General features: G+C 41.8%; 1 protein-coding gene across 2 annotated transcripts in view; it reads right to left on the bottom strand.

Moving 5' to 3' along the window:
- Window positions 1-2,302, bottom strand: part of LOC111953055 (Wilms tumor protein homolog) — a 27,420-nt gene extending 25,118 nt beyond the window's left edge. The window contains exon 1 of one of the 2 annotated variants that reach the window (XM_070435293.1): window positions 1,591-2,302. In XM_070435293.1, coding sequence (XP_070291394.1) covers window positions 1,591-1,928 — 338 coding nt within the window. In that variant the 5' untranslated portion in view covers window positions 1,929-2,302. The remainder of the gene's footprint in view (window positions 1-1,590) is intronic. The other variant, XM_070435294.1, reaches the window with a different exon arrangement.
- Between the last annotated feature and the right edge of the window lie 17,732 nt (window positions 2,303-20,034).

Below are 20,034 nucleotides of genomic sequence, written 5' to 3'. Positions count from 1 at the left end.
ACACACACACACACACACACACACACACACACACACACACACACACACACACACACACACACACACACACACACACACACACACACACTCACTCATGGAATTACACAAGCACAAGTACACTTTAACGACACAGACACTAATACACACAAAGTACCTGTCCTCACACTAACTCGTTTTGACTTTCAAGTTTCGTATTTTAAATGTAAACAGAGCATGAACACAGTGGACATTCCCTCAGTGACCATCATTGATTTAGTATCTAGTGAAAGTGACCCGCATGAGTCTGAGCCATGCTTGTTTGCACTGCTTGGCCAGGCACAGAAGGGGTGTGATAAGTGGGTTGAAGGTTGGACGAGCCCTTTGAAACTGATGTTATTTCTAATTAATCCTCCGTTAAAAGTGCAGACTGATTACATTTTGTGTGTGAACACTGGTGACCCCCAACAGACCCTAAAAAGAAATCCCAGAGCTTGACTACAAATAGCTCAGGTCAAAGTGAAACCGAGGGGTAATAATCATTTAAAAAATAACTTGGAAATCAGAAGCCAAGTATATGTCACACTCACAATTGGTCAGCTTCAGATACACTTTCATCGATTTAAGGAACGCTACTGAGATTAGGTTATGTCATAATACAAGTTAAAAAATAATGACCTTTTCTGTTATCACTGAGCCTTTTCCCCTTAATTTGTATTACATTACCATACTCTTCTATAGCCTATACAGTAGCCTAATGCCTAACTCATGGCTCAGCATAATACTGAACGTTCAGTAGCTATGTGTGTTAACCTCCCGCAGGACTCTTAAACATTTGTATTTGAGATTCAGTTGTAAAAAAAAAACACAAGTCCACAATAAAGGCAAGTTTTTTTTTGGTAAATGTTTAAGAGTCCTGTGGCTGTATGATCAGCTGAACTATAACACAGCTGATGGTATTAGAACTTCAGAGCACATTCATTTAAAAGCAATGTCAGTAATTCATAATATAATTTGTTATGAAATTGACTTGCTGCAGTGGAATATACTACTGATAAATAATTTAAACAGTACTAAGTTCAGTGAGCGGCATTAAATAATATTGTTTATATATATGTATGCAATGCACTAATTATAAACTCGCTAAATCAATCATAAGTTTGTGAAAATTGTGATAAGGTAATAAAGAAAAGAGCATAGCAAATGGAGGGAGTTTCTAAATTGTAAACTCATGTCAACAACATTTGTTTGTTTATTGATCATGAACTATAGACAAATGTACATCACTAGAGTCAGCAAAAAACTGTAGGCAGGGAAAATAGTCAAATCATAAGAAAAGCATACATTTGCAAAATTATACAGAAGGACTAGAAACGTAACTGCTTAAAACTACTTTGAACAACACGGAACAAATCCATTCTTTCTGAGAATTAAAATATTGTATTTTACCTAATACCAAGTCCTCGTGCAACCACACTACACTACACTACACTACACTACACTACACTAATCTAATCTAATCTCCAGAATAGATGATTATGGTTAACCTTACCCTGGTTCCTGGAGGGGGGCTGGGTGTCCATACAGTTGGTCAGGTAGGGTGCGTTGCTGAACATCCTTGGCTGGCTTGGTGGGGGCTGGCTGGGTGGAGGGGGGGCCCCGAAGGCCCCGTACCTGCAGGCCCCTGTGCCAGTGAACTGGCCGGAGAAGTGCACAGTGAAGGCGCTCAGGCCGCAGTGGGGGTCCTCATGGGGGTCCCCAGAGCTCCAGCTGGGCTCCTGCTTGATGAAGGGGTGGGGGGCCAGCGAGCTGTAGGGGGTGCCAGTGTGGAAGTCCAGTACGGGGCCCCACTGAGGAGCACTGCTGACGGGCAGGGTACAATTCCCGTTCCCCCCTGGCAAGGCTGGCACCGGGGGCAGCAGGGCGTTGAGGTCACGTACGTCTGAGCCCATCTCRGGCGGAGCGACCGCACCCTGAAACCAGTCTGTCCAAAACCCCGACAGGGTCGCTCTGAAAATGGACCTAAGTCTTCTTCGGCGTTCTGATGTACCCGGCTCCTGGTTCTGTGGAAACTCACGTCCAACAAAGCCTCATTGTAACATAGGAAGACGGCAAACTTTGTATCTAGGGAAACACACACAATTTCCCCCAAACGAAGGTGAAACAATAGTGCTTCTTTTGTTGTGTGCTCCGGGAGTCCATGCAGTGGACAGAGAGAGGTGCTGCCTGGAGGTCCAACCTGGGGAGTGTTCTCTCAGCTCTGTGAATGGAGGAGAAAAAGTGGGAAGGGAGGAGAGGAGGAGAGGAGTAGCCCTCTATTCCTTTACTCATGCGTCTGTTTTCTTTAGAGCCCACAAAGCTCAAATAGAGACCTAGTGAGAAGGCTGGAGGAGGAGCCAAGGCCAATGAGCAAGAGGGATGAGAAGCTGGCTTCATTTCATTTACAGTATGGCTCCTCAGCCCCTCACTCTAAACACCTCTCTCTATGTAAGATCACACCATGCAGTAAGTCTAAATGAGAATGTTTGTGTGATTTGGGTTATTTTATTAGGATCCCCATTAGCTGTTGTGAAAGCAGCAGCTACTCTTCCTGGGGTCCACAAAAAACATGAAATATGACATAATACAGAACATTAATAGACAAGAAGAGCTCAAGGACAGAGCTACATACATGTAAAACATGAAACATAGCCTACATACACACAGAATATCCAGGTCAAATAGGGGAGAGGCGCTGCGCCGTGATGTGTTGCTTTATCTGTTTTTTGGAACCAGGTTTGCTGTCCACTTGATCAGTGCGTGTGTATGGATGCATGCGCATGTGTGTGTGTGTGTGTGTGTGTTCATGTGTGTGCGTGTGTGTGTGCGTGCGTGTGCGCGTGCGCGCGTGTGTGAGAAAGTGAGCAAGAGAGTGAGACAGTGAGTGACTGAGAGAGAGTTCAATTGAAATTGAAATAATTTTGGGGATTTAGAAATAAGAGAAGTGTACATCCCTTCACTATATTCGTTTCGCAGCATGTGCAAATAAGTTGTGAGTACCAATATTACTGCTTGATTTGTCTTGAACAGGATTATTCACTGAATCTTTGGATGTTGCCAAAACGTTCGATTTGGAATTATTATACCTACTGTGTGTTTAGCTTATTCCTGGGGTGGCCTAAATCTAATCATCAGCTTTACCAACAAATATAACATATGTGGGATGTTGACACACAGCCTATTTAATATTACTGCATATAGAACAACAAAATGTAGGAAATGCTTTCGAAATAACAACATCATCTCACATTGTTGGTCATTTATAACTGGAAGATACACTTAAATTAGTTACATTCTTGTTTACGCAATGAAATCAGCGTCTCTTTTTCATATAGTCCGACACGATGAGGATGTTATCTTGGTTCGGTGAGTTGGATATACATTATGTGTTGCTCATGCCTTGTCACTGCACGTAGCCTAGGTTGTATATCATGAATGCAATCAAAAGCCATCTATTTACGAACAGACAATGTACCTGAACACGACATATAAACGATGGAGTGACATTCTCGTCTCTTGAAATGATACCATAACCTGAATATGTTTTGACATTGATTAAATAAGCGGCTCATGCAAAGTAACACAATTCGTTTTTCGATAGACGTGCCTTGGTCAATTATTTTCTGATTGGCATATTTAAGTTTCAAGTTTTAATGTCGTATGCACAAGTACAGTGAAATGCCTTTCTTGCAAACTCAAAGAAAGGCATTTCACTGTACTTGTGCATGTGACATTTCAACTTGAAACTTAATTATTTTGACTAAATGTATTCCGATAATCCCTGTAATTTTTCTTAATTCGTTCACTGTATCTCTAAACATTATATGAACCTCTGTCTATCGAAACAGTTGAATTTAGCTCAAAGGCTAAAAGTTGAATTTAGCTCAAAGGCTAAAAGTTGAATTTAGCTCAAAGGCTAAAAGTTCATCCAAGTAGCAAAATAATACTAATAGTCTACTAATACTAATACTACTACTAATAAAGTATTATTACATGATATTGTTATATTCTATTATATGTGTATTAATAATTACAAACTATGCTTCAAATGTGTAGTAGGCCTACACTTATATTAGTAATGTTTTATCGATGATGAAGTACATTTTCTAGACATGGGTTATTTGCATAAATTCTGTCAAAAAAGGATTGTGACCCTGAGACCAAAATAGACTGTTAAAACATCATTGATTATGAATACTTTTGAAATTATCTTCCAGTGTAAATGATGTGTTATGGCGCTATGACAAGGCAACACATTGAAATGCATTATTTTTTATTTTGTCCAATATGGTTATATTATTTTTAAAAACATATAAATATTCTGAAAGACAAAACAAGTAGGCCTAGCCTACCTCTGTACTTTCAATCCAGAAATACATTTTGCGCATTCGGGAAGACTCCAACATCTTCTCTATGCTCCCACTGTAACAGCGATAGGATTTGGAAGGCTATGGAATTAGGCTGTTCTACCAATGTTACCATGCATCTGATGATGGCAGCCGCTGTGGTAGGGAACAAGACAAAACTTCACAAGATGATTAAAGTGTCCCTAGCCTACTTCAGCACGGATCATTCCGTTTCGAATAGAGAGTAGTCTATATGGCCAGGTCTTGTCTTCTTATAGCCTACTAAAAAGGGGCCGCGCAAAACCCATCCACAGGTTGCAAAATTAACTCTAAAAGCGGCAATGGGTCCGTTTGGAAAAATGTCTCTCTTTTGTATACAAGTGGTGTGTAGGACCTCCCGAGTGGTGCAGCGGTCTAAGGCACTGCATCGCAGTGTTGCGGCATTACAACCGGCCGTGACGGGAGTCCCATAGGACCTCACAATTGACCCAGCGCTGTCTGGTTTAGGGCCTGCAGGCTGACTGCGGTTTTTAGTTGAATGGTGTTTCTTCCCAACAAATTGGTGCAGCTGGCTTCTGGGTTTAAGCGAGCGGGTGTTAATAAGCGCGGCTTGGCGGGTCATGTTTCCGGGGTACGCATGACTCGACCCTCCCCTCTTCCGAGCCCGTTGGGGAGTTGCTGCGATGAGACAAGATGACAATTGGATCGTAATTGGATATCATGAAATTGGGGAGAAAAAGTGGGTAAAAATTACAACAACAAAAAAGTGGCGTGTGGCTGAACTGAAAACGTTGACCCCATAGTGCACTTTGTGATAAAAGCACAACATTTGGCACAGAGCAGCTATACACGAGCCCATCATTCTGCAGCGATACACCATCCCATCTGGTTTGCGCTTATTGGGACTATCATTTGTTTTTCAACAGGACAATGACCCAAACACACCTCCAGGCTGTGTAAGGGCTATTTGACCAAGAAGGAGAGTGATGGAGTGCTGCATCAGATGACTTGCCCTCCACAATCGGCTGACCTCAACCCAATTGAGATTATTTGGGATGAGTTGGACCGCAGAGTGAATGAAAAGCAGCCAACAAGTGCTCAGCATATGTGGGAACTCTTTCAAGACTGTTGGAAAAGCATTTTTATTTTTTTTAAATTTTATTTAACCTTTTATTTTATTTAACCATTTAACTAGGCAAGTCAGCACGAATTCCAGGTGACTACCTCATGAAGCTGGTTGAGAAAATTCCAAGAGTTTGCAAAGCTGTCATCAAGGCAAAGGACTGATCATGTCAACATCATCAATCAAGTCGACAATTTACTGGCAAATCCTTTTTAATCCTTCTCATATGAAGAGAAACAATGAAGAGAAATTATAGATAAAACGTATCGGTGCTCATCGGCCATTGGCCATAAACATTACATAACAAATTGGAAATCGCAAATTCAACAATGAGTGGTTTGGAAGGAATCAGTTACAGTGGCTTTGTGGTCCCAAATCTGGGATGAACCTTCCTGTTCAAATGAGCACAACAAGGTGAGTCCAAAAATGTATTGTATGCTGCTGTATAAATGTTGTAATATGCCAGGGAGATATGTATACTGTAGCTAAGAAAGTATTACGTGTATGTTGTGTAGTAAGATGTTAGTAGCCCACATGCCTCACCCTAATAATTTGGTATATTTACCCCTCTTCATTTCGCCTACTATTCTGACTGGTGGTGCACATGTAGCCTATAGCCTGTTTTAGAGAAATGTAATCATCAAATATTGTAAGAGCTTTCATTGTCTGCTTACATGCCCCCTTTATTTATCCTACGGTTTTGACTTGGTGTACAGGGAGAACACTGTAAGAACGGCCATGTTCTGAATTCTGTCGCCGTACATTTCATAAGTGCTAAACAAATAGTTATATTGATAACGTCCGTCCTAGCTCGCTCATTAATGTCTGAATCGAAATTACAGATTGCCTCTAATCCGCTTCTCGTCCCCTTATGCCATAGTTTGTACATCTCAACTGTCATTAGAAACCCCATTTGTTTAAGCAAGTCAGCCATATCAGCTATGTTTTTTTGAAAGGCAATAAATGAGGCTCAATGAACTGTTGCTGCCAGACAAGACTCTGCTGATAGCCAGGTGTTGCAGTGGTTTGATGTTAGGACTGCTGTTGGGACAGCTTTATGTAGGCCCTAACAGTTTGTGGGCACCGTTTGTCACCGTTATAGTGCAATTGATGTATTGTGTTGTGTTGTGTTGTGTTGTGTAGTGGCTTTGCTGGCATGCATCCCACTTTTCCCCCACCAAGATGTACGTGCTACAATCGCCACTGCATATTTCAGATGTAATTGGAACTGAGTTGATAGCCCAAAGCATTCCAAAGTTAGAGCTAAAAGTCTGATGGCAGATGAGCTCATTTTTCCTATATCGGTGGCCATTTTAGGTTGTACTGGTACATGTATGTCAGATTAGCTCAATCGCCAATTTCTCAGCCTCTGAGTATCACAGAAATCCAACACTTTGAATGAATAACAGAAAAATGTCCATGACAAGTGGCTATGGGTCAAATTGATCAAAATAACATTTATTTTCAAACATCCAATTTGCTATAAATGTCCATTTTTTTTCTAATATGTGCTTATTTTGGGGGCATTAAACCATTTATTTGTGTTACAAAAAGTGAATAAAATAAAACGTGTTACTGCTTGACAGACAGTGTCAATTTGCAGCCATTACCAATTATGACCTTCGCTGACGCTTCTAAGATAAAAAAATATGTTGGCGCTTTTATAGTTAAGAAGACAGCGGCCATATTATGGGGCAAACCATCCCGACTCCCGAGAGCAACGATGAGTGATCATGACCCTGACCCTATCTCGGCTAGTTAATCATTTCAGGAATTGTACATTTCAGGAAAGTTAAATGGATGCATTTTAAGTCCCAGAGGAATGATCAGATCCTTGTCTATAATAAGCTTTGTCAACCAGCAAAGTGAAGAATGTGAAAAAGTGGATACAGAAAGTAATGACTTGTAAGGACATCACATTAACTTTTGCCAAATCACGCACATTCAGCTTCAAAGAAAATAGTAGGCTACTTTCCCTTCTGTGACAGTGCACCAACTCCCCTTTTCAACCCTGTCTCTGCTGTAATCCAATCCAAGATGTTTAGTAAGGGAGAGAATAGGAATCCACGAGTGGCCCATCTTCACCTGGGAGTGAAGCCTATTCTGTACGCCCACAAACAAGGACTCTTGCCCATATAAACAAACACACATCACACCCACACACAGTGTTCCTCACTCATCATAACTCCCAACAAGCAGTGTCCAACTGTAAAACAAGGCAGAGACCCAGGAATCTGTCAGGCCCCGTGTCTGTATTGTTGGTATTCCTCAGTGAGTTTACTGAGCTCAGTAATAAATAGCCGGGGTGACCCAGCTTTAGCCTGCTGGAGGCTGGGGGACAAAGCAGAATGCTGGATCAGAGTTCCATCAAAACACACAGCAACACACAGAGAGAAAACTAAACCCAGCATAGTGTTTGTGTGGTTAGAGTTAGTGACTCACTGCTTTTCCTGGCAAAACAGAGATTTTTGTGAAAAGTGCTTATAGCATAGAAAACATTGAAAACAGGGCCTATCTGAGAGTGATGGTAGGCTAGTGCGTGAAATGGCTTTGAACAATGCAGGATGTCTGTTTTGCAAAATTGCAAAAACTGAGATTAGGCGTGCAGTTGTGATATACTGTATGTTTTCATTTGTGCCGTCAGTATCGATAGATAAATCATTCATTGCTGGAACAACAACATTGGGAGAAACAAAGCATGTTAACGAAGAAATATATGAATAAAGAAACATACGTTTGGTCATGTTACCAATAGACCCAGGGCTGGTTCCAGGCAGGAAATTAACTTTGCATTAAATGTTTTCACACGAGGTGGGGGAGCCCCCCCAACCAAATCTTGCAATGTGTTGTTGCATTTAATCACAAGTATTTTATGTAGTCCTTGTTTTTGATCTATCTCTACTGCTTCCGATCTTGCCAACCCCTCAGTGCTCATGGCAACACTGACACAAACAGCAGACATGGATGAAAGTCAACTCAAAATGGCCACCATCTCTGTTTACATGGAAATAAAAGTAGATCATCACCACCTGTTATCAGTAACTGCCTCAATTTGTTACAAGCCAGAAATGTTCTTGCAGGGAATATTTCCCTGATCATTTTTTTTAAACATGGTGTCAACTTTCCTCTTGGTTCTAAAATAATGTCCAGTAATACACAGGAAAACTGCCATAGGCCTAGATGGACATTTGGTCAGTCTGTACTGTAGGATGACGTGTCAGAGTTTGGGATTCCTAACGGAAATATGCACTCAGCATCATTTCCCCCTCGACAGCTTCCTTGTAGGGTACATAGTGGTCATCATGTAACCAATTAGACAAGATATGTCTCAATTTGTTCCACGTTGGGGCCATGGTGTGGCCGGAAGCTTTGGCCCGAGCAAGCATAGATATACGCAGCAGCACTCCGTTAAATTGATGAGCTGAGCTAGCTTCTGACTCCACCATCTGGAATTCTAGTCTGGGGTTCTGCTAAAAGCTGCTGACCCACGTTTCAACTCTTAAACTCGGGGAAGAAGGCAAGAAAGAAAAAAAGCCTGTCATGTCGGGAAGAGTCACTGTGTCAAAGTCCTTTATCTTACCATCAACAGGGGAGTTGGAAATAAGATTGGAGGCCTGAGTCGTCTGAGGCTGGGGAAATAAAGACAGAGCTATGAGACAAGTCAGACTGCTGTTCGTTCTAGTAGTGTACAGCAGGGCTTGGTCCCTGGTCCCTTATGGTTTCACAGCTTAATGCTATGATGTTAAATATTTGATTGTTTTCCATATTTATTGTTTAAAACATGAATGCCACAACTGTACTCTGATGAACATCTTTTTGTTCTTTGTGTTCTGATCAATGGGCGCAGACCAATCATGATCGTTCTTCAGATGTCCGATAAGGACTGAGAGATAATACCCCACCTTGACAACGAAGATAGAATGAGACAATAGGTTGCAGTCTCTCTCTCTCTCTCTCTCTCTCTCTCTCTCTCTCTACTCTCTCTCTCTCTCTCTCTCTCTCTCTCTCTCTCTCTCTTTCTCTGTGTCTAACACACATACACCCTTTCACTCTATTCACTCTATTTAAAAAAATATATATGTATCAAAGGTTTTCCTATCCCAGAGGATCTCCGAGGCAATCTGTAGATGTCCGATCTGGCATTTCTTAAAAATAGCAGAGAGGAGTAATAGCTCCCAGGGCCATAGAATGCATTTTTACTCTACAAACAACAAATTATCTTCAAATAAAACCTGACAGACTTTTACCCAAGTGCTTTCCAGCCTCAAGAAACACAGTGATCCAGCTGACCCGGAAAATATTTTGTTTTTCCACACCCTTCAGTTCCTTCGAAAATGATGGACTTCAAGGTAGAACATTGGGCCACTTCATTTGCTCTGCACTAATTGATAGCCCCAGTCGACTTTCAGTCGTTTGATTCATCTGTGGTCTAAGTCCACTGAGAGGCCTTAGAGAAAATGAGAAATTCTGCTTTTAATCCATGGCAGAGAACACTCAAGTTTGAATATGCTTCTGGCGCCTTGAGCAAACAGACAGCACTTGAAGCGACAAATTATTGTAAACATGGAYAGAATATGGCCTCACTTCAATGGAGTGCAGAGGACAGCTGTTGAGAGSAGTCTGCAACAAACTGTACAGATGTTACAACTGACAGATAACACAAAATCTTTTTCAAATAAATCACTGTCTTCTTTAATCAGCTTTCGTCTTCAGTGAATTACATTAAATGGGAWGGGGATACCTAGTCAGTTSTACAACTGAATACATTCTTCTGAAATGTGTCTTCTGCATTTAACCCAACCCCTCTGAAACAGAGAGGTGCGAGGGGCTGCCTTAATCGGCGTCCAAGTCATCGGCGCCCAGGGAGCAGTTGTTTTGGGGGGTTAACTTCCTTGCTCAAGGCAGAACGGCAGATTTTTCCACCTTAGCGGCTCCGGGATTCGAATCCAGCGACCTTTCGTTTACTGCCTCAACACTAGGCTACTCGCTTTTGAAATCCCCCAAAGTCTGCTTCAAAACAATGTCCCTCTGTTCACATGCTCAGCATAAATAATCGGACACTCTCTCGTACTCGTACTGGTGCCGTTAAGGCCCTTGCTCACTCCCTTCTACACTATCTGCGGATACCACCGAGGTCAGTTCACAGCAGCACAGCCGGCTGGCAGCATGGCCACGTGCAGAACGACATTAAAACTACACAGGTGTTGGAGAGAAAGAGCCTCTTTGGGGCGTCTCTCTCTGGGGATAGTAGACTGATACAGTCGTTATTACTAAGGCCCAGTAGAGAGAGGCGGCCTTGGGGCTGGRGTTCCACAATGCCCATTGTTTACTAACTGCTACAGAGGACTGACTAAGATATATCTTCTGCTGTACCGCCATTCAGTCAATTCAATACTATATAAAAAGTTTATAACAAAAACACAAAACATACTAGCTACTGTAGTAAATGTAACAAACTTTCGCTGATTATATTGGAGGAGCAACATGGACCTCTCAGAGGGGGAGGAAAAGTTACATTTAATCATATTTTTATCAACTTAATGCAAATGACAATAAGCCTGAACTGGGCACACCTCCACGGAAAAGTTCCAGATGCATTCTGGTCAGAAATAATAATGTGGCGTTACATGTGGGAGTTTGATTTACAACCAGAAAGAGGAGGATCTAAGAATAACAGGTGGTACTGGATGTGCAGGTGGTAATGGATTTGGGCAGTGAAGTTGATAAGGCAAAGGCCGAAACTTGTGTGAGACTTGAGTATCTTAAAAACACTGGCAACTCTTCAAAAGGCTGAATGGGGAAATATTCAGCTATTTGAGCGGATGTTGGAAGCCATCCAACATTACCTAAACACAGGGAGACTGAGGCACTGAGCGCCGTATCAGCCAGAGAGGTACCGCCAGCTGCAGCACACCATTAATTCATGCGCCTTGGTATGCTGCAAGTCAGACTAACTTGAATTCATGTCAAAAACACTACACTAAACTATGCCTGGAAACTACAGAAACATACCAATAGGAATATTTAGAAATGCAGTGATAAGGATTTATAAGGAGTCCTTTTGGTAATAGTTTCTATGAACCAGCGGTATATAACACATTCACACAGTGTCTACCTGTGTACTGTAGGACATACAAAACGTCAATGACATCCATTGTGAACTATATGAATTACTATAAGCCGTTACATCTGCTTATGGCTCCCTATAACAGCCTTTATAAACAATTTACAGACTACATTGCCTCTTCGTAAATGCCTCATAGGTATTGTTCGACAAGTAATGTACAATACATAAAGGAAAGTCCCATGTCGTATAAAACGGTGAGTTCTACATCCTTACAACACACTAGCAATCCTTTGAGTTGAAACTGTTCGGTCTCTACTCTCTATGGTTTATGAGGAGGAGAAAGTGGAGAAGGGCTGGCTGGGGTTCAACAGGCAGAAGAAATGATGTTTGGTCTGCCCATTTTTTTCAAACTTACTATCTCTGTGTATAAGAACGCCACAGCATCAGTATAGTAGGAATSAAAGTCCTACAAATAACAGAGCAGTTCTGATCTGCTGCCAAATCCACGGTACTGAACTCTAAAAGTGAAGAGCGCGTCAGACGGTTGGTGTCAGRGATGGGATCCAACTCTGCTGATAGTAAATGGAGAACAAATTGCTTTGATAAAAAGGTCACAATGTTACAGTGTTTCAAATGGAAAAAAAGCCTCACCCAAGGACAAGCGTTCATTGGTGTACTAGCTTGTTTTGGTCACGCTACACTGCCTGGCTGATGTTTTGATTCCTCTGACTCACCAGAGCTGGGAGATAATGAAGTGTCACTTGATGATGGTCTCAATTTTTATCTATCCTCATTGTTGGGTGGTGAGTGAGTCATGAGACGTTGTAATATAAGTAGGGATGTGGAAGCCACATTCAAGGTTGTGTTCTGTTCCCTAAACATCACGTCCTTGTCACCTGTCCGTGAGGCACATACTCCAGTAGTTACTAATAGGGAGTCGGGCTAAAGAAGATTACCTTTCTGGCTAGAACGTTTGGCAGGAAAACTAAGAAGAGCACGGTAAACATGAGGTCTGTCTGTGTCTGCCACTGGGTTCACTGGCTGGTCACTACAGTTTCACACGGCCCACAGTAGCCTAAATGCAGGGCCTTACCACGACTAAAACATGGAAGTAGAAAAAACATCACTCAAGTTCCAAGTAGGCCTACCGTATGCATCACAGATTCCTAAAGAAAAGTTTGACATTTTCCAGAATAATGTAACATTCTAACATCATTTTTTGATATTCTCTTTGTGTTATTGGCAGATTTGACATCCTGATCATCAGCCATTGCTCTGTGGCATGACGTTTTAGCAGTGCCGCTTCACCCAGTATCAGTGTAAATTTAGCTCACTCCTGGACCGTGGCTGTGAGGCAGTGAGTACCCACTAACTAAACACTCCTCAGTGACATGAAGGCCATCCATCACCGGACTCTGCCGTTGTAGTGCATGTGAGAGAGAGATTGGGTCAAACTCTGCTAAATCATCTGAATTCCTGCTGTGTCTTGGCCCTTGCTCTCTAGATGAAGATAAAGAGTCATGCACATTCCTCAATTTAATAATGAATGAAGTAACATGTGATGATGTTGTGTTGTGGTGTGTAATGTCTATTAAATGTGCGACATATGTAATGTTTGTATTACATTTTTGTTGTATACAACATTACATTATTGCAGGTATTGTAATAACATTCTAATGTAGTGGAACTTTTTTTTTCTTCAAATGTTCCCACCAAAATGATCTTTACATTTCACACTATCGACTCTTGGTGATATACAGTTATGCATTGCTTTTTTGCTCTTGGAAAACATGCCAAAACTTGAGTTCCATTGGTTATACTGTACAGAACACACTAAATAAATAAACGTTGCTTATCACTGCTGAGGAATAGAACACACAGTGGCACCAGGAACTCCACTGACATCAATCTGAAGACCTTTGACCCCATTTTTCCTCCAATCTGACAGATCATTAAACACTGAACGCTACATCATCAATCTGAAGGCCATTGATCAGATCTGATCATTGTTTACGGAAAGTTGCTCACAGACTTTATCAACAAGTCTACGTGTTATCCCAAGGAACTCAATAATCGAGAAAGAAACAAATAACCTACACTGAGCGGCATGACAAAACAAGGAAGTGGGTAGATCAGAGAGACTGTCCTTCCAAAGAACATCCTTCCAGACATAAAGTCAGTTATCATTATTAGTGAGAAGGAAAAAAAACTACGACAAAGACATTAAGGGGCATCCCCATGATTGGATGAGGGCTAAGGGATGGACAGGGGGCTGTCAGCCTGGTGCTTTTATGTACCTACAGATGCCTATGAACCTAGAGCAAGACTGTGATGGAAGGCACCTGCTCCAGGCACTGGTTCCTCTCTACTGAGCCCCTCTTGGATGGCCTATCCTCTATACTTTCACTGAGCTGCCTATATCTGGGGCTTCTCCCTCCAGCATACCAGCAGCTCACCCAGACGTAGCCTTCTCTGATGAGCTCTTCTCTGGCCAGTGGGAACCAGGGTGAAGGGCCACAGAGCTGAAAACTGAGACTGGATCTACTAATTGAGTGATAATAATATGACCCAGTTGGAGGATGTATGAGTGCCTATGCGACAGCTCCCTTCTAAACAGATTTATGAGAGAGAAAGAGACCAAACCTCAAATAACACGCTCCATAACATCTGTCATCTCACGACGTCCTTTTCCGTCTCATATAATATTGTCGTATCACTGAAGACCCTGCACCAAGATTCACACAGGGTGAGACAGGGTGAGAGAGAGAAAAAGGGACAGCTAACCTGGCATCAACACTCCCCAAGTCAGAGGCTACATTCATRAGGGAGGTGAAGTCAAGGGTCGCTTGGTAAGAGTAATGGAGCATGTCATTGAAGCCTCATCAGGAGATTCTCTGGTTGGCTGGTAAAGTAAGCAGATACCCTATAAGGAATAAAGGAAAGACAGTTCGCAAGTGTAAGTATATCAAATAATACCAGGTTAAATCAGAGTTACAATACTTTGTGGTGTGTTGGATACAGCAAGAGCACGGAACATTCCCTATAACGTGAATCTACAAACATCAAGCAGAAGTTTCAGTCTTAAGTTTCTTCAGGCTATAAGCAGAGTTCAGAGAGCATTCTATAACTGTATTTTCATTTCATGTAGAAAATCGTTGCACTGGAAAATATAGTGGAGAAAAGCAGTATTGAGTAACACAGTGAATTCTGAACACATGAACGCCCACACACAGTAGGCCTACTGTAACTTTAAACAACACCTTATTTATCCTGTCATAAACTAGCGTTGACATGGTTACAGAGGACATTGTTTTTTGTACAGTATTCTATACATATTTTAGCCCTTTGAAACATTAAACAGGACAAAAGTTAGCTCTGATCTCCAGCCATATTTCAATGTTAAATAAATAGAACACAACTACCTAGTGAACAACAGAAGCGCGCCTTCRCTTAGCTATTCTACAAGTTGCTAACTAAACACATTTACCGCTTACTGGATGTTGGCGTGTTATTATATAGTCGTGATTTAGGAAGAGAGTAGTGCAGGCTGAGGTTGAGGCCCAGACAAGGAGGAGAGGCTGGGGGCATGACAGTTTTACAAGATCCCCTGGAGTGAAGAAGTGTTCTCCGTCATTTGGCTGCTGCGTCCTGCTGTTGGAGACTTATGGGCTGACACCTCAATGGGGACGCGGCTTAATGCAAGACGGCATATGGGTTAAGACCCGGCTCCAGTTCCTCCCTCAATCACAGCCGAAACAGTTCATCCTTTATGGAGCTCCACACAGTCAGAGTTATTCATACAGATATATAGGGTGACATTCTGTACCTCCTAGCCATGGGAGGAGGATGTACCCATGTGATGTTCTCAACCTTGCTCATGTCAAACGRGTGTGGCGCTGGCATGGTGGTCTTTGATGTGTATAATTCAATCAGAGGAACCATCCAAAGAGTGTTAGCCTTACTTCCATATCTCTCACCAGAAGGATTTGTACGGGGATATTTCATCATTTGAATAACTTTGATAACTTTGATAACTGACGGCAAAAAGTGAGACCGCGAAGAGACAAGGGCTGAGCTTATTTAAGAGCATAAATTATATAAAGGATGAACTTCAAACCCTGGTGACCTTTGACAGTGGGGGACAGCCTAAGATTATCTCTATGCTCCAGACCCGGGGTAAGATGAGAGGGCCTGAACAGAAGTGCTTCACAGCGGTACACATGTACACAGGGAGACCAAGAGCGTAGTCGCTCATCTTAAACCTTACAAGCAAAGGTAAAGTCAGCTATTCATTGTTAAGTTGTGAGTTTTAGTACAGCTATTGCTTGCAGAGGCTGTATCATTTTTCTAACAATGTTTAAGTGTAAAAATGCTACAAAGTCGATGTGTTAAATGAATGCAAAAAGTTCAAGGTTGTTTGATCTTTAAAACTATTGAAAATATAATCAAACACTAGATCCCTTCTTACTTCAAATACACATCTTCGGTTTATGTTTTCATTGGATTGCTATAACACTCTTATGTGGGCAATGCTTTTCTAAAAAAAAKTCTGGTTTCTCTACAGAGGCACTATGGGGGGGGTCCAGAGTAAAATCAGCCCAYTATAATGTGCTCATGTACCGGAAGTATTTTATAGACCAGCAGCTGCAGTATTTCACTTCACGAGGCAGTGCACTCGGAGTGCCAGGATTGCACTCAAGCTTTCTTAAAAGGACATTTTCTTCTCAATTTAATAAGACTTCCTGGTTAGATTTATTGTGATGGCTTTTGAAGTAAAGAGGCATAACGTGACAAAAAACAAGCTCTATAACCTCGGGATATTCCACAAAGTGCTGAGCATTCCGAGGGATCTGTTTAGTCCACGGTTGCAGAAAATTGGCAAATAAAATGTTTTCCCCGCCTATAAAGACTTTCAATTAAATTGATCTGGGATGTAAATCAGAAGCAAACTTTAAACTTGACTCCAACAGTAAAGATGTGAGGTGTTTGTTCGGGCTTCAAGGCTCATCACCTACAGTTTATGGGGAATACGTTAAGAACGTCAAGGTCTGCTAGTATGAAAACTAGTATGAAAACTTTGTTTTCATTCTCTGGCAGTAATCATCGCTCACACACTCACCCGCGATGAACAGCATTGTCTATCTGATCAACAAAAAAACAAAAAAAGATTAACAATAGCACAGCTGAGACATTCAAATGATAGGACAGGAAGAGCTTAATTAAAAATGGTAATTCATTGAGGTCTATGATTCACACACCCCACAGCGAAAGAAGACTATGTCGACATGATTTTGATCAGGGTGCCTTGTTCCCAGAGAGAGGCACCTTCCTCAACAGTGTTATTCTAATGTTAGCTGAATGCACGCGACCCAGTGGAGCATGCAGAGAAGAGTAGAGGAAGGGCCTGGCTAATTCGCTTGGCACTCAGTGAGGACACAGTGATGGAATGTGAATGTCAGCAGCCTCTTTATTTACACACTATATAAAAACCAACTGGTAATTAACACCGGGGCGCCCTCCCGCGCTCAAGTGTAATTGACTGTTTCAAAAGGACCACCGCTTCATAATKCTGGCTGTGTATTAATATTACCCTCTCCATATTGCCCCATATCCCACCCTCCGTTTCAGGACAGGGGTCACCACCACTGGCTGAGACACTCAAACACATAAGACTTCTTTATGAAGGCATTAACATTTTGACGTGTTCATAATGAGTAAGTGTAGTAAGATGGACCTCGGAGAGACCTTGTGCTACTGTCGAAGGTGTGTGGAGTCTTATTTGTGCTGTGTGAGGACTTTTCTTGTGGAATACATCTTGASTGGTAAGCCTACTGAGTATCCGTAAGAGCAAAATGATAATTGCCGTTTTAATTGCATTCGTGCAATTGTAACTGCAATTGTAGCCAGTGTAACTGGCTGAAAAACGATTCAATTTCCCTTTGTATCTTCCAGGGTTCTATATTTGTAAAAATTGGAAATGGTACAGCATTTCGATTAGATCGAGTCAATTTGACAGCATCTTCTGGCATCCATTTCAAAGTGATCATCCCAATAGACAATTTACAGCATAGTAATTATCCATGGTTACAAATAGTATAAGTGTTGTGGTTAAAGACTAGTTCTTTATTCTCAACACTGCTCTCTACACCCGCTGTTAGTCGGGATAAAATATCCACTTGTTAATCTTGACCGGTGAGGCCTGTGAGCAACATACTGTATCGCCCTAACATGTGTTCATATGGTCTCTACTGCTTCCTCACAGGGGGGACATAAACTTAATGAGAAGCTCATTTGCATTTGTTAATTTGGGTTAATGTGCACTAATTGATTCTTGTAACTTGTGTATTCCAATTAACCCAAGTTACAGTTGCCCAGTGTCCTGCTCCTGCTGGAAATGAGTGGTGTATTCGCCATTAAATTCCCTCTGAGACACTGCCAGATTGGCTGTAGAGTAATTAAGAGTTKATTAGCTTGTAAACAATTAGACCAAGCAATTTTCTTCCTACCTTTGTTTATCTATTTCAGTGTGTCTATATTGCAACGTAAGACTGCTGGCGACCCTTTTGAAGTCTATAACAATGCAACTTAAACAAGCCAGGTACAAAGAATTAGGCTATTTTTAATTGACTGAACAGTAGGTAAATAACAAACTGCATGGATCCGAAAATAAATACAGGAAACCACTGAAAATACTCGAGCAATGCCTTCCTGTCTTGAGAGTAGTTTTCAAATCTCAACAACAGAACATTTGATCGTTTGAACAYGTGAACTTGTGGAATGTAATGATCAATAAATGAATGGAATCTACTCTAGTACTTCTTTATAACTGCGTAGTTTCATCCATTTTGAGTCTCTTGGGGAGTCTCTTGGGGAGTCTCAACCTCTCGGAGCACAGGAACTGCTCGATCTTGGCAATCTGGGCTCTGATGTTAGACTGCTGCCACACCTCGTTGTCCTGTGAGCTGGGTGGAAAAGCACCAGAAGCTCCCTCTGCTGAAGCTGGGGTGACAGGGAAAGGAGTCGGTCCTGAGGTACTCCTGCCACAACCTGCTGTGCGGCATAGTGGAAGGGGTCAGGATGTTTGGCAACACAGAGCTGACAGTTAGTTATTAGTTATGAGCCTTTTAGGCTTAAATAATAGATCCAACTTGTTGAAATTGTCCCTTTACATGTTTTAGGTGCTTTCCCCTCATACATGTAACTCATGCTCATTGTTTCTCATTTCACAGCACCTGGCTCTAATAAACAGCAGACTGTCACACTGCGATGATTGTGACGAGAGAGTAAGTGAGTGTGTGTGAGTGAGGAGAGGTAGCAAAGTATCATTAGGTAGCCTATTCCCACAGCCACTCCATTCTCTATCTAGCAATGTGAGGTTTGTGTTGAACACACGGTGAAAATCCCAACCCCTCCACAGTAGCATCTCGGTGACCCTCAACAATAAGACTCAGACTCTGTGACCCTCAACCCAGAGGCCTGGATACAAAATAAAAAAGATTTACAGGAAACAATTATCTGAAATAGTTTAAACTGTTTCCTGTCACTTGTCATTTGACAGATATGTCTGAGAGTTCCCTATAAACGTATGAGTTGATTCAACATTCTAGACATTCCCAAAGCATGGTTGATCGCATCTACCAATCTATCCCTTCGGAGTCGAGATACTACTGTTCTCCATCAGCCTCGAACTGAGAAAAATGCCGTCATTTCACCCGGCTGAAACGTTTTTGTAAAATAAGAAAACTTGAAGCTCACTTTCTATTTTCATTGCTCTGCATAACTGCTCCTTAGATACTGCATATGAACTCACTTTTTCTCTTGATTTTTCATAAAAGGTATCTCTGATTTTGTTCCATTTCCCTTGAGGATCTGTCTTGTGGGAAGTCAGGATGCTGTCAGCTTCCTGTGAGTCTGCAGACGTGGTCATCACTGACGGATCTGAATGACAAACAGGGAATGGAAGATATACTCAAGCCAATCAGATTCCCTTGATCAAATATCAGGTATGCCGATCGCAAGGAGGCAATCATGAAGTCGTAAAACAACGACGTTCCTTTTTTCAGAGTAAAAGTACTTTGAAAGATTACTTGAAGACTAAACGATTGCCATACTCACCTGTACTCACATACTCACTGTTTTGCTTGCCCTTTAGGATGATGGGTATTGTGAATGGAGAAGGAAGCTGTCGGAACCCAGAGGACTGTTTGGTTTTCAGTTCAGACACTGGAGATATCTGGCATGTAGAGGTTGTGGGCCTACTGTCATTGATACTTTGACTATTTGCGATGCCCTGCATGTTCCTGGAATGTATGTCCCTTTTTTTCTGCAGTTAACACAAATGATGATTGATATCTTTTGTTGTTTGCAAAAAAATGCATTGTCTATGTCAAATGTCTTCTCTTCAACTTTTAGCGGGTCAGATTGTCTTGAATGATTTCTTTTGGAGGAGAGATCGGTCTCAATTCTTGGTTGGCTTTGACGTC

The sequence above is a fragment of the Salvelinus sp. IW2-2015 genome, linkage group LG26 (genome assembly GCF_002910315.2).
Source record: "Salvelinus sp. IW2-2015 linkage group LG26, ASM291031v2, whole genome shotgun sequence".
NCBI classification, from domain to species: Eukaryota; Metazoa; Chordata; class Actinopteri; order Salmoniformes; family Salmonidae; genus Salvelinus; species Salvelinus sp. IW2-2015.
Note: the sequence above shows the minus strand (reverse complement) of the source record. Positions and strands in the feature narration are given on the sequence as shown.